The sequence below is a fragment of the Galeopterus variegatus genome, unplaced genomic scaffold (assembly GCF_000696425.1).
Source record: "Galeopterus variegatus unplaced genomic scaffold, G_variegatus-3.0.2 Scaffold1794, whole genome shotgun sequence".
NCBI classification, from domain to species: Eukaryota; Metazoa; Chordata; class Mammalia; order Dermoptera; family Cynocephalidae; genus Galeopterus; species Galeopterus variegatus.
The window spans coordinates 101,259-129,087 of record NW_007727905.1 but is presented as its reverse complement, the minus strand read 5'-3'; the positions used below and the strand labels follow the sequence as shown (position 1 = coordinate 129,087).

General features: G+C 41.6%; 1 protein-coding gene across 3 annotated transcripts in view; it reads left to right on the top strand.

Moving 5' to 3' along the window:
* CHRDL1 (chordin-like 1) overlaps window positions 1-27,829 on the top strand; it is a 109,019-nt gene that overhangs the window by 25,584 nt on the left and 55,606 nt on the right. For all 3 annotated transcript variants that reach the window (XM_008578985.1, XM_008578984.1, XM_008578983.1), the window contains exons 3-4: window positions 1,360-1,472; window positions 4,052-4,145. In XM_008578985.1, the coding sequence (XP_008577207.1) occupies window positions 1,360-1,472; window positions 4,052-4,145 (207 nt within the window). The remainder of the gene's footprint in view (window positions 1-1,359; window positions 1,473-4,051; window positions 4,146-27,829) is intronic.

Here is a 27,829-nt window from a genome sequence, read left to right as displayed (position 1 = left end):
ATCGCAACCCTCAGTGTTGCCCCCGTACCGGACCGGGGACCGGCAACGGGATCGCAAGCCTCGGTGCTGCTCCCGCGCCTCACTCAGCCAGTGAGCGGGAGCCGGTCCATATGTGGGATCCGAACCCTAGGACGGGAGCGCTGCCGCGCTTCCCAAGCGGCGACTATCCAGTGCGCCACCGGGCTGGCCCGGTCTTTCACTTATTGATTTGAGTGATTAGGAAATGTTCCAGTACTAATACATTGTTTATTATTTGTTGGAAATATCTTCTCCCAGTTTCTTGCCTATCTGTATTTTCTTTATTCTTTTGATTTTGATCATCAGGGAAATGTGTACTGGAGTGAGGAAAATTAATGTATTTGCTATAAAAGGAGTATAGGTTTATTTTGACTTTGTATGATGGGAAGCAGGAGATAGAAGAGGATAGAGCTAGTAGATAAACTGCTTGATATGGAAATTCAGTTTAACAATCATTTGTCAGTTGCTTACATTTACTGGACACATAGTGCTAAGCCACGTGATTGATAGAGAGTAACGAATAAATCTTGTCTACTTTTGAGGACCCTGATTAAGAAATAAGACATGTAAAATAAGACAAGTAACATGGTATGTGCTCAATAGAACTGTGGTACAAGATAAACTGTGGATACCAATATTTCTGTTCCAACAAAGGGGGGCGAGTGTGTGAGTTAATTGGGAGTTGTTCATGCAAGAAGTCTGTAAGTTGAATGGGAACAGGGACTGTGTATAAAAAATTTTGCTCATGATTTTATCCTCAGCTGTTAGCATATTACCTGACAAACAGTAAGTACTCAAATATTTGTTTAGCAATTAGATGATGTTAACATGTATGGGCAAAGCCATTTATAGAGATACACAATGTGTGTAGTCCATTGCTCTTATACCACCACCAAGCACCTCTGACAATGTTCTGCTACACCCACATTTTATACATTAGCTTGCATTTCCAAAGAAAGGAAACACAACCTTTTCAAATAAAGGACACATGACATGCTCCTTTACCTTACCATTGTAGCAAAGCAGTAGTTAAGATTTTGGACTTCACTATCAGACATACTTGGGTTTGAGTCCCATCTTACCTACTTACTGGTTATACCCTTGATTCTCTGCATCTATATAATGTGACTAATAGTACCTACATTATGGGTCATTGTGAGGATCCAGTGAGCAAAGTATGTAAAACACTGAGGCCCATAGTAAGGCTTCTATAAATATTTGCTATGCCTCTTCCCTTGGTGTATTTGTATACTAAAATGGGAAGAACCTGTGATTGCCCTTGGATTTTGTGACTTGGTCCATGTTTTCTAACAGGCCTATTCTTCCTCTCCTTCCTCACAGATTCAGAAACATATTGTGTGTTTCAAGACAAGAAGTACAGAGTGGGAGAGAGATGGCATCCTTACCTGGAACCTTATGGATTGGTTTACTGTGTGAACTGCATCTGCTCAGAGGTACAATCCCTTATGGCATGTGATTTCCCAGTATGCTCCTCAGCCTGTAGAAGGGCTTTTAGTGCCCAAATGACCAGGGAGCAGTGATTATAAAAGCCTAAAAGAAATTAAGAAGAAGATTGCAAGGAAAAATAAACATCTCTTGTCTTTTTTCCTTTATTACTTTTTGTCCTGATTTTTATGGGATCCCTGATTATTTGCTATGGACAGAAACATACTGTGGTCTCTTAGCCTAATGATATAGGACGTAGTGGGAGAAGGCAAAAGAGCTTGATAGTGGTAGCAGGAGAAAAAGCTCAATATAATGTTTGGATTGAAAGACAAATAATTATTGAGAACTATTTTCCAGGCTGGACTTTAAAGAGGAGATTAGGACAGATTATAAACTGTTTCACTGGGAGTATATTTTTTACCGTAATTAAGACTGAGGTTGTGAAACCTTGGCCTATACCTGGTGAAGATTAGAGTTCTCTTGGCTCAGCCTTGGCTTCTGTCCTGTTACTCAAAGAGGTTTTTGGACAGCTTAAATGCCATCTTTGCAATAGACAAAGCAGGTAGGTCCATTTTTATTCCATGGCCTTGACCCAGGACCACAGCTGTGGACCATCTTTCTGAACAAACCTCTACCATCATATATTAGGCCAGAGTTTCTTGACCTCTGCACTATTGACATTTGGGGAGAGATAATTCCAAGTAGGGTGCTGTCCTGTGCATTGTAGGATGTTCAGCAGCATTCCTGGCCTCTACCCATAGACAACAGTAGCACTGGCCTCAGTTATGCCAAACAAAAATGTCTCCAGACATGGCCAAGTTGCCTGGGGAGCAAAACCACCTATGATGGAGAACCACTGCAGTAGGCCGGTTGGGAAGAGAGGCCTTGAGAATTCTGAACATATAAGAATCTTTAAGATCAACCTCTTTCTTAAGACCTTCTATAAGGACTGCAACTCCTCTTTCATTCCTGACTACAGTGGGAACAGTCACTTGCAAGTCATTTGAACAGAATTTGGGGCTTTCAGAATTTTGAGCATGTAGAAACCTAGCCTTAGGCAACATCAGGCAGTATTAAGAGGCTTTGGGGTTCTAGAATTAAGACAAGTTAAGTTTCCAACCCTGGTTCTGCCACCTGTGAGCTATGTTACATTCAACAACTTACCTAACATCTCTGAGATTCTTTCAGCTTCCTCTTCTTTAAAAAGGGGTAATGATATTACCTATTTCATAGGATTGTGTTAAGGATTAAATTCATTAATCCACTTAAATCACTTCAAACAGTGCTTGGCCACAGTAAACATTCAAGAAATGTTAACTGCTGTTATTGTCATCATCATTATTATCATTGGGTTATCATTATTATTATTAACCTACTAACTTTAAAACAGAATTCAGTGTACAGCATTAAGGAGGATTCAGCTGGGAAGTGTGGTTTCTGATGTGCTTAAGTGATCTCACTTCAAGGTGATAACACCTAGCTCTGAGGAGTGTGACACATAAGGAGCCGCTGTGGTGTTTTCAAATGCAACACTCTGAAAGTTTATTTTAGAAAGCCCATGAGAAAAGAAAAAGGGTTGTGGTAAGATGATTCCTATTTGGATAAAAGAAGCCTGTCTCTTTAAATGGCTAGGGCATGTATTAAATAGAGCATCTGGGGACTGGTTAAATGCTTGGTATGGCGTGATTTTGTTGGATTCTTGACCCAACACATTGGAGACGAACAGCTAACCATTGGGGGCTGAGGCTTTGATGTCTGCAGGGCAGTGAAACTGTTAATACAATCCCAATGCCAACAGCTCAAGCACTAAGCATCTTCTCTTTCTCCATCCTCTTCACCACTTTCTTGCCACACAACAGCTTGACTGATACAAGTAGCCCTTGCTTCAAATTAATTGTGGATGGAAAATGTAAAATTGATTCCAGAGTCTTCCTTCATTCTAGCAATGGCTGAGAGCTGTCAGAGCTAAGGATCTTGTCACTTGTAAATTAGGCAGGGACTCAGTCACCCCACCCAGGCATACTAGCTAATCAGCTCAATTCCAGACTCTAGCTTGTTCTCAGAAGAATTTTGGCTGAAAAAGGAAATGAGAAGAGTAGTCACTCAGCCTGCTGGACCAAAGCAGAGTTATATGAAATCCAGAATCCATGTGCTAGGAATTCCTCCTTGCCCACGGGAGGGTAGCAGCTCAAGGGACCCATTACTCATTATTTCTTCCCTCCCATGGCATTGGGCAGGTGATTATGAAATCAGAGTAGTCTCTTGGAAAAGACATGCAGCTATAGCTGAGGAATGGTAGAAATGCCACAGGGCCAGGCCAAAAGAAGCCTCCCACAGTTAATGGGAGGCTTTGAAAACTGGAGCAGTAGTGATCCCAGCCTTAGAAAAACATGCCAGGAAGCTATCAACCAACCCAGCAGAAGTGCTAGTGATGAGAAAAAGAAAGAAAATGTTGATTGCATTCAGCTTCTTGGGAATGTGCTATTCACTGTCTGGGTGAGTCCCTGTATGACTGTTTCTCAAACTGGCATGATCCCAGCGACCTTTGAAAGACATTTATTTTTTCTTGTTGCCTTCTCTCTTTCAGAATGGGAATGTGCTTTGCAGCCGAGTCAGATGTCCAAACCTTCATTGTCTCTCTCCTGTGCACATTCCTCATTTGTGCTGCCCTCGCTGCCCAGGTAAATCAATTTGCCTCTTTTTTTCCCAGATGTGGTTCTCTTTCCTCTCTCTTCACCCTACCCAACCCATCTCCAATTTCCCAGAAGGGAAACTTCCAGACAGAGATAACAACAGGACACTTTTAGGCAGGTCAAATTGGCCCCTAAGTACTGTTTATAGTGCAAGTGAGGCACATTCTAGACTCTAATAAGTTATTGGGTACCCAGTAACAGGTTTTCACTGGGCTTTTAATCAGTTGAAGGTGGATGTCAATTGGGAGAAGAGAATTGTGGCTCAGAAATTTTCTGCCATAAACAGCCTCTTCCTGCCATGGGCAGCGGGCACCAGGGGAGTTGTAGCATGGCAGCATGTGTCCTGTGCAATTAGTGCTGCAATTGCATCCAAGCATAGCTTCTAAATGATGAGGGTCTGTTCATAAATCAAAGGAGCTGAACCAGTAAGATTTATGACAATATAAAGCTGCCTGCCTGCTGAATAGTCACCTCCTCCCGACTGCTCAGTTATTATGTACACATTGTTAAGAGCAACTCTGAGGGGGAGCCGGGTAGAGACTTTTTCACGAGGCTGTTAGGACGTCTACTTTCACGATTTGTGGGGAGGTTGTTTGTCTGAGGCAGGGGATCCCTCAATGACACTTTGTTCACATCTGACTGGGGTCTGGTTCCCACACCAAAGGTGTTTAAGTGTGGAATGATTCAGAGAGTGCCTGTGGGCCCAACAGCAGTCCTAGGAAAAGCTATTTGACAGTCTTGGGATCTGTGAAGGTGATCTGCCTTGTCATCCTGTAAGTTGATTCACTTTCCCTCTAGGATGGAGGTTCTTGAGCTGGAGGTCCTGCGTGGGTTTTAGGGATTCAGAGAACCCTTTAAAATTGTTCGCAGTTTTGGTGTAACTGAATTCCTTTAGAGAGGATGCTTAATTCCTAAAGGGGTGCACCTGGCCCCTAAAACATGAAGAACCACTACCCTAGGGCATAGATGGTGCTTTTTAAGTAGTGAGGAAACCTCCAGAACTTCTAAGAGAGAAATCAAAAGTGTCAGGGCAATAATGGTAGCAATGGGGCTGGGAATGAGGTTAAGTGAAAACTCAGTTTACTGAAATGTTACAAGAGTAGAGTTTTTGTTTAATGGAGAAGAAACCCCCAATCCCTTTTTGTTACCACCTTTATAAAGTATGCTTTCCTGCGTCAGTAAATATACGCTAATGAACACAGAGTGTTCTTTCTCAGATGGCAAAAGATCACGCAATATCACAGATTTATCATTCTGACTTTTGGTGATAATTATATGTGCTTCAAGATGTGAGAGACTGACTTGGCATATGACCAACCTAAAGGTTGTTTTTTGGAATAAATTCCTAAGTGAGGCTTACTATTTTTGTATGTGTGTATTTACTACTCTACTTAAACTGGATTACAAAGTTGTGGTATGGGGGCAAGGGGGTTCTGGTAAATGGGAGCAATGTTTCTGATAAAGTGGCTACTCTGAAGAATTTATTGCTTTTTTTGTAACCTGCCAGGTAGCCTGTCCAGTAGCCTTATAAAAGCTTTCTTTCCCAGAAGTCTCCAAAAATGGTCTATTGTCATAGGAACATAACTAAACTACTATGGAGAGGTTGTTCTTCCCTGGAAAGGAGTTTTAGGCATGACCTAGACACAAAGCACAGGGCAGAACGGCATAGAATGGGGTATGGGTGTCACCTACTCCAGCTGCCTAACAGGAAGCAAGTATTGAGAGAAAGAGAAAGTATAAGCTAGCAGTTACTTCAAAAGAAAAAGAGAATGTTGAAAGAATTGAAGTCATAAATCCCAAAGGAAAGAAAATTGAAAGAAAGAAAAACCATTCTCTTTAAGATTTAAAAAGCTAATTTTATGGAATACAGAAACAAGCTATTCTTTTTCTTTTCCTTCTTGCTCTTATAGCTCACTTCTTTGTGAGTTCATTTCTCTTCTTGCTAACTATAACCTTTAACAGTTCTTTCTTTGCATAGTAGAACTAAAGTTCCCAAATCCTTATATGCAAAAATGTCATTATTTTGCCCTCATTCTTGAATGATAATTTGACTGGGTGCGTGTTTATTTTCCCTGAGCACTTTGAAGATATTACTAAATAGTTTGTTGGCTTCTTTTGTTTTCAATAAGAAGTCTGCTGTTTGATTGTAGTTCTTTTGTAGGTAATCTGTTTTCTCATTCTTTCAGCTTTTAAGATTTTTCTCTTTTTCTTTGAGGCACACAATGAGAAAGAAGTGTAGATGTATGATTTATTTTTCTTTAGCCTGCTTAGCACGTTTTTTTTTTTTTTTTCAGCCAAAGGACTCAAATTTCTCCTCATTTTTAAATCATTATTTTCGTGAAAATTACCTCTTCTCCTTTTATCATTTTTCTCATTCTCAGAGTTCTTTGGTGTACGTTACTGCATCTCATTCAGTTTATCCTCCATGTCACTTTATTTTTTTTCCATCTTGGTACACTTCCCGTAGTGACACATTATTTCAACTCTATCCTCCAATTCATGAATTTTTTCATGTATACTATTTAGGACATCTGTTGAGTTTGGTTTGTTTGTTTCTTTGTTTTATTTTCAATAACTATATTTCCCCCCATATTTTCATATTATTTTTTAAAATATCTACATGTTGCTATTTTATAATCCCCTGTTATTGTTTCTTGGGATCTTATTCTCTTTTTTATTTAAATTATTTAAAGTATTATAATAAAGTATTTTATTTAAAGTATTTTATTTAAATACTTAAGAGTACTTAAAGTCCATTTCAGATTGTTCAAATATCTATATTTTTTCAGGTGTGAATTCTCTTTGTTGGATTTCCTGACAGCTTTTCTTAGTTCTGAATTTTCCTTGATTTTTTAGTTTTTGTTTAAAAGCTCATCATCCATGGGGGTTTTCTCTTGCATGAGCTCTTCCTTTTTTGTGGATGGGTGTTTCAGGCCTTGCAGTTCACTTAGCTCTAAGCTGGGGGTGATAGAGTCTCAGCTTAAGCTCCCTCATGCCTGGATGACATATTACCACCTCTGTTTTCTTGTGCAGTACTAGTCTCTGATAACAATCTAGAATTGGGACCTCAGCTATAGCTGCCTACCTTGGGCAATCAGACATTTTAGGGAACAACCTTGGGTGGGCACAGGTATGTCAGACCCTGTTTACATGTGAGGAGTGTGACCATCATCCCCAGCTTCACACAGGAAGTCACTTGCAGACCGTAGCTCCTCCTCAGCTGTCTGGCCCCAACTATCTGTATCCAGTCCCAGCTGCTAATGGACTGTATGGCTTTGGCCTCCATTTGTTACTGTGCTTTCCTCCTCTGTTTTATTCCAGAATTAGCTTTTGTTTCTGAGTATGATTTTGCAGTTTCAAAGTTTTATTTATTTATTTTTCTTGTCTCACATTTTATTTCTCTTCTTCATTTGGAAAAGAACAGGAAGATTTCTCATGTGCTCTCTTTGCCATATTGAATGAGATTACAACCAGTTATTCTTTCTTCCTATTGATAAAACAAGTGTATGTGGGTTTAAACCATAGCAGAGAAGAATGGAGCTTGATAAAAGGAAGAACTTTGGGACACAGTGATTGTTAAATTCTAGAATAAATGACTAAGGAGAATTTTAGTCTCTTTACTGAATATTTCTGGAAATAAAAAGGTACCCACCCATCTGAGATAGAGTTGGCACAGTCTGCTTTGAGACAGGGCAATGGATGTGATGACTCCTCTGTGTTCCTTCCACTCCAGTGATTATTAGGCATGAGGAAACTCATGCCTTCAGGGCTACACAAATGTTTGGTCAAAGAAAGGGGCTCTGGTTTTCTGTCTTAACCCAATGGAAGGTACTGTGTTGGAAATGTCCTCACTTAAAAATAGAATATTTAAAGCCAAGATAATGAACAAGCTCTATAACAAAAAGATAAAACACACAAACTGTATACCCAAATTAAAGGTTTTACATACTGTCCTATAGCAGTATTGACTTAGGAGAGCATTTACCTAGGTAGTGACAGATTAGGTGGGAGGGTCCTACCTGCCATGCTTAGAGCTCATCTTCCATTGAAGCAGACAGAGAAGCTATCTCTTTCCATTTGTTTTTGTGTTTTCCATGGCTCTTGCTTGCTAAACTCCTCACCCCTGAAATTTCCAAGGGTCCCACCTGTATTTGAGGTTATCTCTTGCAGCTTCTGCTAAACTGTGGAAATCAGAGTATGCAGACTGCTTTTCCAGAATTACCAGAGAGAAATCTATACTGTTTCCCATGAAGAGCAAGTAAAAACTTTTTCATCAGCACTTGTCCAAGTCTCCATGGTAGAGGTCAAGTCCTGGTCACATACCACAGGGCTCTACTGGGCCCAAAGAGGCTGGTGCTGCATGGAGACTGGAACATTCTTAAGGGACAAGTCAAGACTGCACAGGAGTTGTGAAGGTCATTAAATCCACCCAGGTCTCTAGGTAGGACTCTGTATACTCCTTCATAATTAGAGATTTATAGGAATGAAATTCCCTATCTTCTCTTTTGGGGGAGTATAGTGGTAAAGGGGGAAAAGGGACAGAATCACTATGACTTCTTTCCTTCTGTCCTTTACAGATAATTTTGTCACCAAAAGAATACTTTTATAGTGACCAGGAGCCTAAATCATGATATTATCTAAGAGATTTATTTTTTGTTATGGTCATACCACTGAGAATTTGCTATTCAGAATTAATAAATTTGGGTTCCCTTGGAGATATTCCAGCATTCCTGGGTTATTAAAGACCTGTTATAAAATTGCCAAAATAACTGATTTGATCTGGTTACCAGAGACCTAATCTACAGTGTTTCTTTTTGTCTGGGTGTGAAAAAGTTTGGCTCCGTGTTATGGTTTTAATAGGGGCAGTGACACTGTGGTTTTGCCGAAAGAGGCACCCCTCACCCCAGTCTTTTAAATTCAAGGTAGGTTAAGGAAAAGTCCTTTCCAGTGATGCACTCTAGTCTGTGTTCCCATAAGGATAATGCTGGAAGGCGTATGTCATTTCTCTTTCAACAGTAGTTGGGTTGTGACTGAGCTAGCCAACACAGGCATTTCTGTGATAATGCAATGTGTGCATTTCTAAAAATCCTCAAAATCTGCAAAATTGTACACTAAAAAATAACAGGGCTTAAGGGGAAAAACAGCATTGGACAAAACCACTCAAAACTTATACAGCTTTGTAACCGGAATACTAACAAAACAACTATACTAATAAAATGCTAGCACAGTTTGAAAAGGCACTTATATTTCTAATAAATAAAAGAATATTACAGTAAATATATACTTAACCTTTTAAAATGGTGACAGCTTGAAGGAATGGGGTATAAAGAAGAATTGAGGCTGCTGAGTTAGAGACAAAAGGAAAATGCTTAAAGATCAGGGAGAATCATGTCAATAAGTATTTATAAGATAGAGCACGTGGCCAAAGTAAGCCAAGAGGAAGAATGTAGAGTGAGTGGAAATAGGGTAGGGTACTGTATACCTTAATGGCTTGCTGATTATAGTTGAGTTAGTGTACTTGGCATTCAGCTGCTGTCATTTGGTAATGCAAAATATTAATTCTCTGGGGAAAATAATTTCTATTTTTACTAATCTTGTTCCTTTATTTAACACACACATATGAGCACATTTGCATTACACACATCCATACTGTAGCAGAAACAGACTGTATCAGATGAGGTAGATATATGGCATTTGGCCTTTGACAGTTTAGAGTGAAGGTTGGAAGTCACTCAATCACTCTGAATCTATGGCTTGGTCTTTAATCACTGAGCTACCTGCACTCTGTGTTCCCCTTTCCTCCCATCCATACATTTATGTAAAATGGGGGTCTAGGTCTACAGCTATGTCTGTGACTTTCAGTGTTAACAGTAATCAAGTAGACAAGCCTTTGTTTCCTCCAGTTTTTTTTTTTTTAGGGCAAAAGTTCAAGGGGGATATTTATTTATTTTTGTATTGTGGTAAAGTACATATAACATAAAACTTATCATTCTAAAGTGTACAATTTAGTGGCATTAAGAACATTCACAGTGTTGTGCAGCTATCACCACTAATCTAGTTCCTGAAATTTTTCAGCACTCCAAAAGGAAACCCTGTACCCATTACACAGTCACTCCCCCTTCCTCTTTCCCTCCATCTCCTGGCAACCACTAATCCACTACTTTCTGTCTTTCTATTTTTGCCTATCCTGAGCATCTCACATAAATGGAATCATACATCCTGTGGCCTTCTGCATCTGGCTTCATTCACTTGGCATACCGTTTTCAAGGTTCATCCACACTGTAGCATGTATCAGTACTTTATTCCTTTTTAAGGCTGAATAATATTCCATTGTATGAATGTACCACTTTTGTTTATCCATTCATCCGTTGATGGATGTTTGGGTTGTTTCCACCCTTTGGCTACTGTAAATAATGCTGCTATGAACGTTCATGTACAAGTTTTTGCGTGGTATATGTTTTCAATTCTTTTGGGTACATATACCTAGTAGTGGAATTTCTGGGTCATATGGTGATTTTATGTTTAACTTATTGAGGAATCTCCCACTAATGTTAAGGCTGCTCCATCTTCTTTTGGTTCATCTCTTTGAGTATCTGCTGCTTGCCATCCTCATTGTTGCCACCATCCACTCCTGATCTCCATTCTTCTCTTCTCTCCTCTCCTCTTTTGTTGTTTTCTGAATTCTCTATTCATTTGCCTCTTGAATTTTATTTAAATAGGGCCATTTCTTTTAAGCAGTAACAGCCAATTAGCATATTCTTTTCCTTTAGTAAGCTTAGCTATAGCATGCAAGGTGATCAATCAGGGGCTATTTCTTTGCCGGCAGAAGATTGACATTTTTTTTTTAAAAAAAACTCTTTCTGGGTCCAGAACTACCCAAAAGCCTAAGGATTCTGGAATGTTGGTCTCTGGGTAGCAGAGGTTGTACTTTATTATTATTGTTGTTGTTGTTGCTTTATACTGATTGCTTTTATACTGAATTGCCAGAGGACATGTTGTCTGTTGGTCACTAGACTGTCCATGTGTATACTGACGGCTCTCATAGACCCCTTTAACTGTCTTCCATGCTTTATTTCCATTATTTTTCTCCATTATTTTTCCTTGGATACGATGTAGAGTATGAAGGGTTAAAATCTTCTTCAAGAAAGTGGCATCCAACTTGCCTCCTGCTGAGTGAGGTGATCTTTGTCTTTGGTAATTGGGAATTGCTTTTTTAAAAGAATGTGATTTCCTATTAGCATGCTAGAAACAATTACATCATATAAGAACAAGGCTTTTAGGAGAGTTGTGGCCTTCAGTTACAGTAGAGCAGAACTCTTTAGTTCTTTTTATTTCAATGGACACAAACCAAAGCTGGCCTCACACAAAAATGAAAGTGTCACCTCATTAAGGGATATTGAGAGGTCCCCTTTGTTCCAACTAAATCTTCCATTTGCTTTCTATATTCAAGAAACCTCCTCCATTCTAATCGCTTTTCTGGATTTAGATAGTGTTTCCCAAAGTTTTCTCTAAGGAACACAATTTTATGGAATGATAATAGGGTTTACTAGGGAAAACATTTATACGATCAAATAAATGAGAGTTTCTAAGTTGGAGAAGGTTAAACAGATTACTTTCAATGCAGAACTTCTCAGAGCCTTTAGTATATTGATATGCATTATAAATCTACCAGAGAGGTATATGGGATGCAGTATTTTCTTAACTTATACATCCATAGGACTTGCTTTTTGTAGAGTGTTTTGCAGTATTAGTGTTCTTTAGTATATGCTTCAGGAAGTATTGGATTATGCCATTTAATTTCCAGCAGTTAAGTTATCACAATAAGCTATTGGTACATACAGTATCTTCTTGGTTTGGAGAAGTTTGTTAGGCTAGCAGGCCATTTTAGCAGAAGACCGTAAACTAGGGCTACTCACACTTCAGCATGCTTGAGGATTGCCCCGGGGGATTTAATAAAATGCACTCTCTCAGGCCCTACACTAAAAATTCAGACTTAGTTGAACTGCAGTAGGTATCATGCATTTTAAACAAGCACCCCAGTTAATTCTGATGCAGTTGAACTGAGGACTGCACTACAGTAATAGGGCCCAGAGGAGATTTTGAGAAAGGAGGTCAAGAGAACTGCCCACATATAGTAGTCCTGCATAAGATCTTGGAGTAGAAAGCCCTGGACATCTGCAGAAGGCTGTGGGCAACATGACAGCATTGTTTCTCTGACAATAGGGAGCATAAGCACCCCAGAAATGCATTTTTCCTGTGTGACATATCCCCAGGACCAAACCTGCAGTAACTGTGTGGTGTGCCGTCTGGCCTGCCTCCCCTGATTTTCCAGAGCTCCCACCCAAAGCCTTTCTCTTCTGCCATCTGAGCCCTTGGCTGTCACGTCTAGAAAGCAGGACCCTCTGTGGGGAACTCCCCCCTCTTCCCCGCCCATTGTTCATGACTTGTTGTTGGCGAGAAATGAATGGCATTTCTCGGAATTAGCCCAGGAATTTCTGCTGATAAACAAATGAAACTCTCAAAGGGAAAAGCAATCAACATAGTTTGAAATAAAATCAGTGTTTTCAGTTTAGTCTGTTTTCAACTTAGTTTGAAATAAGAGTCACATCTAGGGTATTTTAAGGAAACGATTAGTAAAATGTCTTTTAGTGGGCTTTGATCGTAGTTGCAGGACTGACCCTTGAACCAGGGCCTGCTTTCTACTTGAGTAAGCAGAGGCGGCAATTATTACCTTGATTGCCTGTGACCTGTGATTCCAAGACCTGTCCAGCCAGTGGATCAGCCTTACACCCCCCCCCAACTTCCCTGCCAAGTTGCCTGGCACCTGAAATTGTCATTACAGCTTCATCTTTTTTAATGTAGATTTTGATTCCTAATAAATTCATCTATCTCTGAAAATGGTAACTTTACTCCTATTAATCATTTATAATTTAATCTGAACACACGATCTAGAAAGCAGAATTTGATCGTAGAGAGAGGGGATGGATATTGGGGAGGGGGATCCTGGGGCCACTAACTCGGCTGGATACTTGGAAGAGTTACGGGGGCACTGGAGGTTGAAGGAGGAGCCTAGAGAGTCAGGCTTTACTTCTTCACGGTCCCCACATAGCACCAAGCCTGTCCGTAGTATAAGGATACGTTCTTTATTCGTGGCAGTGGGCACGGTGGTTTCTAGGATGAGTTGCCAGTTCTCAAGTTTTTCACTTTGGGGTTGTTAATTTAAAACCAATATGTTCTTGAAGTAACCAAATATCCTTGCTATCTGTTGCTTAGAGCCAAAGGGTTTCACTTCAGGGTTTTGGATGCAAAATAACTATAACCCAAAAGGTTTGCCAGATTATTTGCAGCCACTAAGATAAATAACAGTCTTTATTAGAATGATTTTTGTCTGATTTTTGTATTTAGATTTTTACACTGTCAGCTATTCCTTAAAAGTGATTTTAGAAACTGGCAGACTTAGGGTGTCAGTTATTGAAATCTGTTCCAAAATCCACCTCCTCACAGTACTCCATTTTTGGCCATCAAAGTAGTCTATTTTATAAATGTCTTGATGTGTTGTCTCTTGTCTTTGCCACATACACGCTAAGACCCAGAGTGGAAAGTGGTTCAGCAATATATGTGTGGCTGCTTAAAAAGTGTTTTCTAGGGTCGTGCTCCCAGAATTGGAGAGAGGCTATGAAGCATTTGCACTGCATCTTTCAAAAAATGACTAAACCGAAGGTGTCTGCAGGATAGGGATAAAGAGGATTGGTTTTGGATTTTATTTTAATTGAGGAGAAAGAGAAAGACATTGAACTTGGGAGTAGAGGTTACTTTTTTAAATATGAAGATAAGGTAAGTGTCCCTGCAAGTTCTATTTTCTTTTTTTAACAAATTCATGCAGCTTTAATATCTCCACATTCACAAGATCATGCCCTCAGGGACCTAAGGCCAAATCAGAGTGCATACTCACCATGATTCCTTTTACATGGTGTATTCATTTATTATTTTAATAGGAGAGAAATGGAGGTTAGGAAATAATGGGCAGGGAAATGTGGCTTGCTTTCTTGCTTGCTTTTGTTCTTTGTTTCTTTATTGCCCTTTTCTTCTTTCCTTTTTATTCTCTGTTTTTATTTTTAAATTTGCAGTTATTTTATCATGGTAAAATATACATAACATAAAATTAACCATTTTAACCATATTTACATGTACAGTTCCGTAGCATTACGTAATTCACATTGTTGTGCAACCATCACCACCATCCAACCCCAGAACTGTTTCATCTTCCCAAACTGATGCTCTGTACCCATTAAACACTAACTCCCCATTCCCCCTCCCTCCAGCCTCTGGTAACCACTATTCTCCTTCCTGCTTCTATGAATTTGACTACTCTAGGTACCTCATATGAATGGAATCGTATAGTGTTTGTCTTTCTGTGACTGGCTTACTTCACTTAGCATAATGTCTTCAAGGTTAATTCATGATGGAGTGTGTCTCTATCTTTTTCAAATGGGGAAGAGAGTGGAGAAGAAATTTAAGAGGCTGGTGGTAGAGATGAGGAAGTGAAGTCAGAGACAACTGAGGAATCTTAGAGGAATCTAGCAAATGTTGGTTTTCAGAACACATTTTTCATAGGATGAGAAAGACTCCAGAGACCACACTGTTTTTGATAGTGACAGGTATGAAAGGAGTAACTAGCATTAATGACTGTGAAATGCTGGGTTTTGAAAGATAGACATATTCCTTATTATTGTTTTCCAGGGAACTTCAGACAGTGTCATCATCGATTAGGAGCTGATCACTGGCAGGTTTTGGTATCTGCTTTTGGAAAAATCCATAGGGGTAGAACTGTATCCCTGTCTTCCTTTATCTAGAGAAGTACATTTCCAAAAGGGCCTCCTCTGATCATTTTCTGAAAGAAATCATGTCTGGAGCCATTCAATATGATTTTATTAGAAAGATTATTAAAGGATTAGAGTATCAAACCCATGAGGCAATGTTGAAGGAAAACTGTAATTATTGAACCTGGTGAAAGAAAGACTGAGGGGACTTCAACAAGCTTCAGAAAGATAAAGGGGTCTTAGATGATATTGATCAGCTTTCTCCTTCGATCTTCAGAGGGGGGAAATGGGCAGAAATGAGCTTCAGCATAAGAAAGTTTGGCACAAGGAAATACTTCCAGGCATGGATAAGGGGAGCAGAAGGCACTTATAAGTCAGTATATTACAGCTCAAACTTAATGTTGAATAAAAGCAAGACACACATAAATGCACAAATACATGCAATATGATTCAATTACTATAAAATTCAAAACGGGCAAAACTAAACTTTATTGTTAGGGATATGCATAAATATGATAAAACTATAATGAAAAGCAAGGAAATGATCGCAATAGTCAGCATGGTGGTGACCTCCACTGGGGAGGAAGGGGGCTTCTGGGGTGCTGGCAATGCACTCTTTCTTGATCTGCATGGTAATCCCATGGGTGCTTGCTTTACAATCATCAGTTCAACTGTATATTTATGTTTCAGGTACGTAAGTCATTTCTTCTAGTTAAATATATTTTTAAATGACATTTCATTTTCATTTGTTTGGAATGGTTATGATTGGAGGCAACGGTGAACAGAAAACCTTGAAAGGTTGCAGCCAAGCTTAGGATTCTGTATGTGCATATGGCTGTTTGGGAAGCTGCTGTTTTTGTCTGTTTGTTTGCATTGTTTTGGTGTTTGGTTTGGTCTTTTTTTACTTTTGGCACAAAGCAGAATAAGTACCAAAGCCTAGAAAAAGGTGTGCCCTGTGTCCTCTAGGTGGGCCTTTGGAATTAGTAAGAAGGCATTTGGGGCCTTTGGGGCTTTGATCACCAAGCTGCATAGTGCATAGTACATTGGCATCCTGAAGCCATCGGGCTCCAGGCTTATATCACTGACCAGAAGGCTTGTTTGGCTTCTAGAAAGTCCGGCTAATCAGGACCCCCTTTGGGAAGGAGGGAGAACTTTGGTCCTAAGGAGTATGCACGCCCCCCTCCCAGGTGAGCTGTATTGTGCTATCATGGGGAAAGGAAGGCATGGGGCCAGAAAAAAGAAGGAATCTAGCGCTGCTCTCCCCGCAACTGTGAGCACTTTAATTGTGGGACTTTCACAGAGCTGTTTGTTCCTGTTTTCTCAACTTGTGAAATGAGAGTGATAATTCTTACCTCCTCCTAATATTTGCATTGACAGTGAACAAAAAAGTTGATGTGGAAAATTGCTTTGAAAAATAGAAGGAGGTGTATGTAAGTAAGGCAACATTCAACAGGGGAAAGAAGGAATTTAATTTCTGGGTTCCCAGACTGCATCTGGGCATATCTGCAGTATGGGCAAAGCCTGAAGTCTTAGCTTTTGGTACTTGTTTCCATAGATCCCAGTGACATCAGCATCATAACCAGGCACTGATCGTGTGTCTCCAGTCTCAGGGAAAAGACATGCAGGGTCTAAAGGAAACAGGTGACAGGTTTAATGACTGTCAGGCAGAAGGCATAAAATAAATGGCATCACCTCTGCCTGTCCTTTCTATTTCCTTCTGATTAGATTTTCAGAGGAACCTTGAGTAGTGCGCTGCACAATAATGTTGACATTCTCAAAGCCAAGCGGGCCCTTAACAGAAACATGGGGTAATGCTAAGCTTGCACTCAGAGATAAGGCCAAAATCTCTGGACTGTCTTGAGAACTTGAGGGGGATTTTTTTGCGAGTTGTGAAGGGCAGCTAGGTCTAACCCCTCCCTCCTCCTAAATCATAAAAACAGCCAGAAGGATTCTCTGCTCTGTACTGCTGTGTGCTGACTTGGCTGCCATAATTCTTTTTAGCTGGCCAGGACTGCTTTGGTCCCTACTTTCTTACTAATTCATGTTCTAGCTGGAGCCTGTCATCCAGCACCTCTTGCAGGACCACAGCATGACCCTACTGCAGGGGGTATCTCAGACCACCAGGATCAGGGAAAAGAGCCATTACTGTAGTGCTGCTTCCAAATCAGGAAGGATCAGCTTCCCTCTCTCCCCAGCTTCTCCCAGGGTTTTAGAAATGTCCGGGAACTGTTTTGGTTGTCTCAGTGACCAGGGAATGTCATTGGCATTTAGTGGGCAAGACCTAAGAGTGCTAAATGTTCCACAATGAGTAGGAACACAATGCAGTAGAGAAGTGTCCCACACAAAATTCCAGTGGTGACCTTACTGAGAAACACTGGACAACAACCTTACCCAGAGAAGCCCAGGGAAGGGAGTCTCCTCCTAACCAGAAGTTGGTGGTATGAGTCCACTCATTCATTCACTCACTCACTCATTCATTCATTTCACAATCATTTACAGAATACAAGCTTTTGGCCAGACCCCATGTATGGTACTGAGGTTTTAGAGTCACTGCCTCAAGGAGCTCACAGTCTAGTGAGAGAGACAGGTGTAACGAGATTATTAAAACATTATGTGATGAGTACACAGGTTGAGGTATGAACAAGGGCAGTGCAGGCAGAGAGGGGAGAGAGACTCTACAAGAGCCAGGAGCCAAGCAAAGCCTCAGAGAGGAGTCAACATTCAAGCGGGATTCTGACAAATGAATGGGACTTTGCCAGCTGGTGAAGGAGGAGGTGGGGAGGGCACATGCAATGGCATGTGTGGGACCCACGACTGTAGTTGAGTGTGGTCTGTGTGGGAAGGAGGAGGCTAGAAAGGTAAGTTGGTGGAGGCCCATCAACTGCAAAAGTAGGAAGTAGGTAAAGTTTGTCTTTAGTGTTCCTGAACATCTTTTTGCTCCCCCTTTCCTCTCTTGCAATCCCTCACATCCTCCCCTCTCTCACAGTCACTCAGCTGTCACATAGTCACTGACACCCGATGGGAATGAGGTTGGGTTACTCCATCCAGGGGGCTTTGCTCTTTATCAGCAGAAAGGTCAATGGAATTCCAGATGTCAGTGGGAGAGACTTTGTGGAGGGGATCTTGAAGAACTGAGCATGAAAGAGACAGGGACAGACGGACTTTGTTCAGTTTACAGACACTCGATGTGAGTGTGAGTGTACATGAGCATGGGTGTGAGGGTGCATGCTGGAGTGAGTGAGATTGTGTGTGCGCGCGCGCATGTGTGTGTGTGTGTGTGTGCGTGTGTGTGTGTGTGTGTGTGTGTAATGGGACAATAATAGTTCCTATCTCAAAGGATTAACTAAATTAAGGTACATAAGGGGCTTAGCACAGTGCCTGGGCCATAGTATGCCCTCAATAAATGTAAGCTATTGTTATTATTTTAGAAAACTGGGCCAGAGTTCAGTCTGGAGAAGTGGGAACAGGCTGGCCAGGATGGAGATGAACATTTTATGCTAAGACTTCTTGGCTGTGTCTGGCAATTTTCAAATATGTGCCTAGGCCAAATCCTAACACTGGGACAATATAATTTTTCAGCATGTTGGTTTATCAGACTGTAGATGTTCCCAAGTGGAGCCATAGCATTATTTTGTGTACATTTAGATACTTTCTCCATCCCCACAGAACACATGGCAGGTGGAAAGCTGTTGTTTTACAGATGGTGCAGGCCTGCTTTGAGGCCCAGATCAGCAGGTCTGTCCTCCTGCAGGGGAGCAAAGAATAGAAGAGCCACAGCACTAGGGCCAGAGCCAGGGAGATGCATTAGAAAGAAATTAACTTGAGGGGGGGCCGGATTAGGTAACAAAAGTCTTAGCAAGAGAAGGAAGGAAGGAAGGAGCAAAAGGGGAGGAACAAAAATACTGGGAAGGACAGGATACATAAGATCATCCAGCTGCCCCCAAACTGAACTTACAATGTTTTTTGTGTTCTCTTTGGAAGAGGGGTTGGCTAGTCCAGCGTTCAATGGAAACTTGATTGACACTGAGTTGGGCACAAGTTCAGTGTGAGTGTGCTTTCAGCTATTTACTTGATTTTTAAAAATTGCACCCTTTGCAGTAAGACTGTTTAGCTTCTACTGGCGCCCTGGGGCAGTGAGTTTAGATTGTTAAAATAGCAGCCATTAACACTCTCTGTGTTATGACACTGTCCTCCCTGCCCCCCTTTAGAGGAATTGGGATGAGATTGTTTGACAAAAGTTAAATTCTCCTCTTCCCAACACTAGAAACTGAAACTCCTCCTCTAAGTTAGGCATGTTTGCCTAGCCCTAACCCTGAAAGCCTCCACATCTGCCTACCTCCTCCCTACCATCCCCACTTGCACACACGTGACTCTCCCGTACGCTCTCAAACTCATGCACACTCACATACACTCACATGCTCACGCCCACACCCATCCCACAAGCTAGAGGAACCCTAGGGAGCTTTGTGCTTGCCTTGCTGTTCTTTTGTTTTGCTTTTCTTTATTTGCTTTGTTTTGATTTGAAATCAGTCTTTGGGATTACATTGGATAATTTTTTCATATTATTAACAGTGCTGCGGAGGGAGCATGTAAGGACTTTCTCCTCAGTCCTGGTCATGCTTTCTCCTCCAAAGTAGTAAATACAACGCTGACTTTCCTTGATCAATCAGACTGGTTTTTGTCAGACTTTGTATACAATACCTCTTGAAAATATAGCCCAGGGAACTCTAAAAGATGCATGAATTCCTGGATTATCTACATAATTCATAGGTCCGCTTAAAAGGGAATTTTTCATGAGAGGACTGAAGGGCTGTGGCTTCCCCAAAGGCCCTGGGGAAGACCAAAGGAGCAGAGAGAGTGGGGAAAGTGTGGAGCTACTCAGCTCCCTGAGCAAGGTAATAACCTGGACTGGACATACAGCCCCCCACTGTCTCAAGGTCAGCTTTGGTCCCAGCTGAACTGCCACCAGGAGTTTAGGACTAGGAGGCATGGAGGGCAAGTTCTGTGTTCTCTGGACATCTTTGGTACATGGCGTCTATACCAGCAATGTCCAATAGAACTTTTTGCAATGATGGAAACATTTTATATCTGCACTCTCGAAAATTGCAGCCACTGGCACATGTGGCTGTTGGACACTTGAAATGTGACTGGTGTGAAACTGAGGGCCTGCATTTTAATTGTATTTAATGTTAATAGTTTAAATGTAAATAGGCCAATGTGACTAGTGACTACTGTAGTGTATGGCACAACGCATTCCCATTCGTTGAATACTTTCGTGTTGCACTGAATTTAATTTTGTACCTCCTACCCATCTGTTGAGTGTCTTGCAACTAGTTCCTAAACTTCTCGACGGCAGGAATCATATATTTTACAACCAGAAAATTATACCTCACAGAGATATTTTGTCTAGCCCCCTCCCCTCCTTTGACAAACAGGGAGACTGAGAAAGGCTCTAACTTACCCGAAGCCACAGTGCTCATTAGTAACATTTGCTGTGCCTGAAAACCAGGTCTCCCTGCCTGCTGGACTGTGCTTCTGCCACATCTCCCTTGCAGACAAGTTTCAAGAGTAAATACTCCCTTCCTCTCCACTCTCTTTACTGCTTATAACTGTGATTCATCCCCTGATATTTGGAAATAATTTGGAGTCCACATCTGTATTTATTTCCTCATGTGCCAAGGCACAAAGTGGGCTCTGGATAAATGTGAAGTGAATCAATTCTCTAAGGTCTTCCCGTTGCATATTATCTTATATTATATATTTTTCAAAAAAATATCTGTTTCTGTCTCAGTGTGTTTGAGTCAGCCAGTGCTCATGTTGTCTCAGCCCAAGGAGACAGGGCCTCTGTGGATGTTGCTATGGCCTGTGCAGGTGTTTGAGTGTGGACTAGAGAACACTGTCAAGCTACTTGACAGGCTGTAGCACTCTGGGCTCTGGGCCCCTCCGTATCCTGAATTCTCTAGACTTGATAGTAGCCAGAGATATCAGGCATAATTCCCTCTCTTCTCCACCTTTTCACAATAACCTAGAACTAAAGGAGCCACAGGTAGGTCTTGGGGTCTGTATCTTCTGGTCACCTTAGAAAGTGAGGGAAAACACCCAGTCCAAACTAACCTCAGAATCAACTGCTGAATGGGAAGACAATATAGCTTGTAGGTCCAAGTAAAGTATCCTTACATCTCCCTTCTCTTCTCTCTCTTTCCCACCCCAGGCCTTTGCCCCCAACCCAGAGCCAACCAACAGTAACTCAGCAATAGTTGAATTGAAGCAAAACCTGTTAACATCCTCCAAAGGCTGAGTTTTAGCCGAGCAGCTGGTTCCTCCAGGCAACCCTGCCAAGAGCCAGGCAGAAGCAAGGGAGCAAATAGTCTGTGTCCTATGTGCAGTGGAATGGCCAGCTTGTTTGCTGGTACCACCTAACCAAGGAGCGATCTGGTACTGAGATAGAAGGCTTCCAGGGACCCGCCCAGCTCTAAAAATCTTAAGCCCAAGCATAGTGATCGTATGCCAAGCATACTGGAGAAAGTCTTTGGAGCATGTAAAACACCAAGCCAATTGGTGTGCCTGCTAGGCCAGCTCAGGATTCCTAGCATTCCAGCCACGCCATGTACATCCCCACCTCCAGAGGACAGCCAGTGGCCACAGCAGAGGCCACATCCAGCGGGCTAAGACCCTACAAGAGCCTGCTTCCTCCCTTAGGGCCTGCCTGCTTGCCCTGTGCTGAGTTCAGGGAGGTGGACAATTTGTACCACCCACTTTATCCTAAGAATCTGATTTGCCGTGGGCTTTCCAGGCAGTGAATCATTTTGAGCAAGCACTTAAGCAACTTTCCACTGAGTCATCTGAGGACTGTCAGGTTCACTAATCCTGACATATACTGTGTATATCCTTTTTCAGATCCTGTCCCCATTCTGATACTGGGAGAAGAGGGTGTGTAAACAACAGAACTTTAATGATCTGTTTATTGGAAATTATTTGTATGGGCTTCCCTTTGCCTCCCTGTCTCTGAAAAGGCCTGAAGCACTAAGAAAAACCCTGCCAGTACCAACTCTTGATCTGCGTATGCTTTTGGCTACATAGCTACATAGTATGTTTTCTTTACTACATAATTTACTACACAGCTACACAGCTAGTAGTATGTTCTCTTTACTCTGAGTGGCAGTGCATGTTGTATTTTTTAGGCCTTCTATGGATCTGTTTTCATTTGGCTTCTTCTAGACCAGGGGCTGGCAACATTTTTTCTGTAAAGGGCTAGATAGTAAATATTTTAGCATTTGTAGGCCATACAGTCTCTGTTGTGACAACTCTTCCATTTCAGTGTGAAAGCAGCCATAGACAATATGTAAATGAACGAGTATAGCTATATTCCAATAAAACTTTACAAAAACAAGTCACAGGACAGATTCGGCCCACAACCCCTGTTCTAGACACAATGGGCTAAGTCAAATTAGTAGGTGAGACTTAGTTTTAGCTGCTAGAGTGCCTCTGAGTATCACTTTGGGGAAGGGACCACTCTTAACCTCATGTTTTGGGGGGAAGAGACGTAGAAATTGTAGGAATATTTTCATCTTTCCCATTTTGAATATCAAAGTCTATTTCTCATCAAATATTGGATACCCTGTAATAATAAGAATTATCTAAATTATGACACAGTAATGACCTACAAAGCTCAGGGTTTAAAACAACAAAGGTTTATTTCTTATTCACACTACACATCCATCTCAGGTTGGCACCTGTCATTCTCAGTCAGGGAACCTGGCTCACAGAGCCTCACTGTCTAGAATTTAGTTCCACTGGTATGGGAAGAGAACATAGCAAACTGTGCCCTGGCTCTTAAAGACTTTTGCCCCAAAGTGACACAGATTACTTCTGCTCATATGTCATTGGCCAGAGCAAGTCACAGGGCATGACTTGACTTCTAGGGGACAGGGAAATGCAATATCATGTGCCTGGAAGGAGGAGAATTAGAATATTCATGAGCAGCCCGAATGACAACCACACACTCCACGAAAACCTTTCCAGGTTTCTTCATGTCCTTCCTTGCCTAGCCTTTAGGTTATCTGGCCTAATTGTCTCTTTTTCCCAACTCTGCCTGGCTTTCCTCTGCCATGTGACATCGACATTGACACATGGGAGAGGGATAGCTTAGGAACTTTAGTCATTACTTAAAATGCTGTGTAGACCAGCCATGAAGCCAGGCCTCTGAGCCAGGTCCTACATGCCATTGGATCCAAGGATTGATTGCCATTGGGCAGCAAGCCTGAGAACAATTGGACCTCCCATGCCTCTGGTTTCGATTTCACTCTGGTTTATTTTTAATGGGAATTTAAATCAGAGAGGGAGTTCTAAGCATATTGACTCGAGGAAGTTCCTGCCCTTAGTGCTATAGAGAGCAGTTGTCAAGATGGAGGAGGGATATGGAAAGTGAAAGGTAGAAAGTAGAGGTGATATTAATGCGATATTATGGGATAAAGTGAAATGTTTGGCCCATGAATTTGGAGGAGGGAATATATTTGCAAAGATGAAAGAATTAGTCAGGATAAGCCAATTGCTCTATTAATCCCCAAATCTCAGTGGCTAAACACAGCCAGTGTGTGGGGGCTGGCGGACTATGAACAGGGAGGGCTCTACTCCATATAGTCATTGAGGAACCCAGACCCTCTTTACTTTAGTGGCCTCGTCTTCCACTTGGGCCTCAGAATCCTCTACTGGATCCTCTGCATGTGGCCCTCAGTCTAGGGAAAAGAGAAAAGGAGAGTTGTGCAGGAAGTATGGGAAGTCAGTCTTCTAAGGTGTGTAAATAATTTCTCACCACATTCATTGACTAGAATTCATTCGCGTGGCTCCACCTGATTGCAGGTGAGGCTGTGAAATGTAGTGTAGCTGGGTGCCAGGGGTGGGGGATGAAAATGGGCTTGATGAGCACACAACATTGTGTATACTTCTGTATGCTTGTTTTAAGCAGGAATGATTCTTTATATGAAGGGTTCAAACTGGCTGAATCTTAGACTGCAGTCTTCACCAACATACTGTCAATATTGAAATGTTTGCAACTCATAGAGCATTGTAGGCCTTGGTGGAATAAGAAACTAGTCCTGCCCTCAGAAGTCTTATATTATAAATAGAGATGAGATCAATGCAGCTCCCCCAAACCTCACATTTTGCTTTGTACTTTGCACGGCCTCTGGGCCCGTATGTAAGGGCACTTACGTTCTCACTGATGTAGAGGCTTGGGATATGTGTTAGGAGCAGGAATGTGAAGATGGCGTTCAGTAAAATGATGATCAGTGACCCTGAGCAACTCATTTTGAATCCTAAACCATTCATAAACCACTCTTGGAAAGTAAAAGGAAGCCATAAAAATAGAAACTATATAACTAATCTTTCCCTTTTTGCCCTGTCTACCAGAGCATTCAGAGTCCTTCACACTCACATACAACAATTATGTTAGCCCTATTGGTGGTATTTCTTGTAGCCACTTCTTCTTGGCTCAGGGCTTTTCTATTTTTACTTTTAATTACTTCATGGCATATGCCATTTATTGCAGACAGGAGAAAAAATGTAGGTATGGTTTCTTCTTGTTATATTTAATGCTGGTTTGAAGACTGGTATTTGAGAAAAAGATCTTTCTGTGTATTTCTGAGTGGTTGGTTATACATGGTGCAGTTTTGAAAAAGAACTTTAGGTCAAAGAAAGGCTCTAAACCAAAGGAGTACTTCATCCCTTCAAGGGCAGCTAGAGCTTTGGTGTCTAACCTAAAGCTGTTAGTGAGAATGGAGGAAGCCCTTTCAGGTTTCCTTTCTCCCTAGCTGTGTTTTGAATATTTAGGGATCAGATCATTTGTGTCTGTTATTTTTTTCCAGTCCAGGATTTCTCAACCACTTTGGGGCCAGATAATCCTTTGTTGTGGGGGGCCATTCTGTGCACTGTAGGATGTTTAGTAGCTTCCCTGACCTCTACCCACTAGATACCAGTGATACTCTCCCCTACTAGTGACAATCAAAAATGTCACCAGACATTGCCAAATGCCACCTGGGGGGGGGGGCTGGCCTCAGTTGAGAACCACTGCTGTAGTCCTAGTGTATTATTTTAAAATTTTGTATACATACCCTCACTTCCCCAGGATCCTGGCCCGTAATTAAATGTATTTTGCCATTTCTCATAGAGGTGGGAGTTGGAGACAAAGAGTATAGGTGGCAGAGAGCTCAGTTCTAAGATTGCCTGCATTTATACTTTAGTGGGGTATAGACAGAGGCAGTGTGGAACACATACCACATGTGTATGTCCAGTACTGAGAGTGAAAAGTCTTCTCAATACCGATTAACCTTTGAGAAGCTGACTTGTTTCTAGGGCATTATTGAAGGTTCTGAATAAGATGAACTCTAGAATCAAGCCCTAAAGCAGCACTTCTCAAACTTGACCGTGCACGCAAATGACTGGGGATCTTATTGAAGTGCAGATGATGATTGAATAGATCTGGGGTGTGGGTGTGAGATTCTGCATGGATGACACTAATGCCACTGTTCCCCATACCACACTTTGAGTAGGGGGATGGTGGCCTCTGAGAAGAGGAGCTGGCCATCCAGACACCATGTTCAGGTTCCATAGAGGGAATTGTTCTGTTCCAGGATTATTCCACTTGCCTAGTAACTAGTGAGGTAATCTGCAGTTTTTAAACATTCCTTCCTTCTGCCACTCTCAAGAAGGCACAACCCAAGGTGATAGCCTCCTTCCCCTCTCCATCGTTCTCTCCAGTCTTTTAAAGCTAATATGAGATGAGGTAAAGTACTTCTTTTTAATTAGCTACCTTATATATTTTAGACCTTTTATGTGTCCGTGTGTAAGACCGATTTTTTTCCCCCAGAGGAAACAATGAGAAGAACTTAGCAGAAGCCGAAAAGTGACAGAAAAGATTCTGTGTAGGTGGCCGTTTTATCCTAGCTGCAGTTTCAGATAATACAACCTTGACCTCTAGAACAATATAATGTAACTCCACTTCTGGGGCCACAGACCTTGGTTTCAATTCTGGTTTGATCACTTCCTAACTTTAGTTTCCTCATCTGTAACAGCAGATAATAACAATACCTATCTCAGAGGGTGGCTGTAGGGAGAAAAGAGCTAATGAACCTGAACTTGAAGTCCTGAACACAGACTGCTCAGTGTAAGCATGAGTCAGTATTAGTTGCTAAGATTATTAGTGCAGTTACTGTAATTATTAGAACTGTGACCCGCAAACTCTTTTCTACCTCTAAATTGTTTGCATATGTCTCACTCCCATCAGAGCCATCTCATTGTGTGCAGTGATCCTCAATCAGGGATGAGGTGGTATGCGGAGTTTGAAACCACTCCCACCAGAGACTGTGGTCTGCTTGCTCCCCTTTTGAAAATTACTGGTCTAAAGCAATGATTGAACCTCATGTTCTTCTAGCCTTTGTAAATCCAAAGATGGTAACATACCTTATTTACTTAATCTCTGACCCGTGCAATCACTTTCCCCCCTAATAACTGCTCAAATATGAGGATGGGGGACATCACATGAGCATCAGGCTGCCAAACAAAGAATCCCAGTTACAAACAGAAAATTTTCATTAATCTTTGACATTTCTTTACTCTTCACACCTCTATTTCCTGAGGAGTAATCACCATGCCATGGCAATCTGTGATGGAGTTTTTTTTTAAATCAAGATTCCTTACATCTTTCCCTTCCTTTGTATTGTTTAAGCTTACCTAAATTACTCTCCCTCCAGCAAGGACTTTGGCTTTGGTCTTAAAGGATTTCCTAGGAGGAGAAACATGATACTTTCTCTTTTCCTCTAGTAGTTCCATGACATGGCAGATGAGCTGCCTCCTTTGGTCTCCAGGAAGAAGCGGACTGCATTTTCCTAACAGCGTTTTGTTCCCACTGCTCCAGCAGCCTGGAGCCTTCATCTGCCACCACCTTCCCTGCAGCCTCTGCCAACGGCCTCTAGGGCCCACTTTCTGAAGGCTGCTGCTAACGGTTTTCCAAACACAACAAAATATGTGCTTGGAGATAAGTTTTCTCAATTAATCCTCAAGTACTGAATGCCTTTTTTCTTCCTTTAGTATGTAATGGGATAGCAATGGGCTCTCCCTGTCAGGCCTTCTGACAGGTTCTGCCTCCAACCTCATTGTCTCTCCTCCAATCAGCACAGAGCAGTCTTTCAAAAATGTAAATCTCGTCCAATTATTTCGCTGCTTAAATCACTTCACTGGCTTCTCATCATATACAGGAAGAAAGCAAAATCCTGGGCTTGACTCCTTTGTATCCCCAGGTGCCTGATGTCATAGGGCTGTTGTTACAAGTGCCAAACTGTGGTTCCAGTCATTAGCACTGTACAGTATTTCACAGGGGGTGTTTTCTCTTGATTTATAGGGCTTGCTAATGAAAAAAAGAAGAAAAGGAAAAGATACAGAAGATGCTGTGCAGCCACCTACGAGAAACATGTTAGGTCTTAGCTGAAGGTTGAGTGACTGAGGGTGGGAATAGGGTTGTGAATTCAGTGGTTAATCATGTCCATGAGATGGCAGATATCCAGATCCTCATAATATCTAGGTATCAGATGTGGCGCAGGGCATTGTTTCTCAAGGGGTGTTCCTGGGATGTTCATAGTTGTTACCTAGATGAAAAAGGAAAATCCAGTGGTTCAGTAAAGTCAGATAAAATGCTGAGTTGTAATTAAACAGGTTTCTTTACTACGGGACTTTGAGATACTTTAACACACTGAAAGGGACGTTGTGAGTGTAGAATATGGATCTTTTCCCAACTTTATTTGAAGCACAGAATTTTGTTTTCACAGAGCATCTTGTGGACCAGTAGTGCTCTGCAGAGCA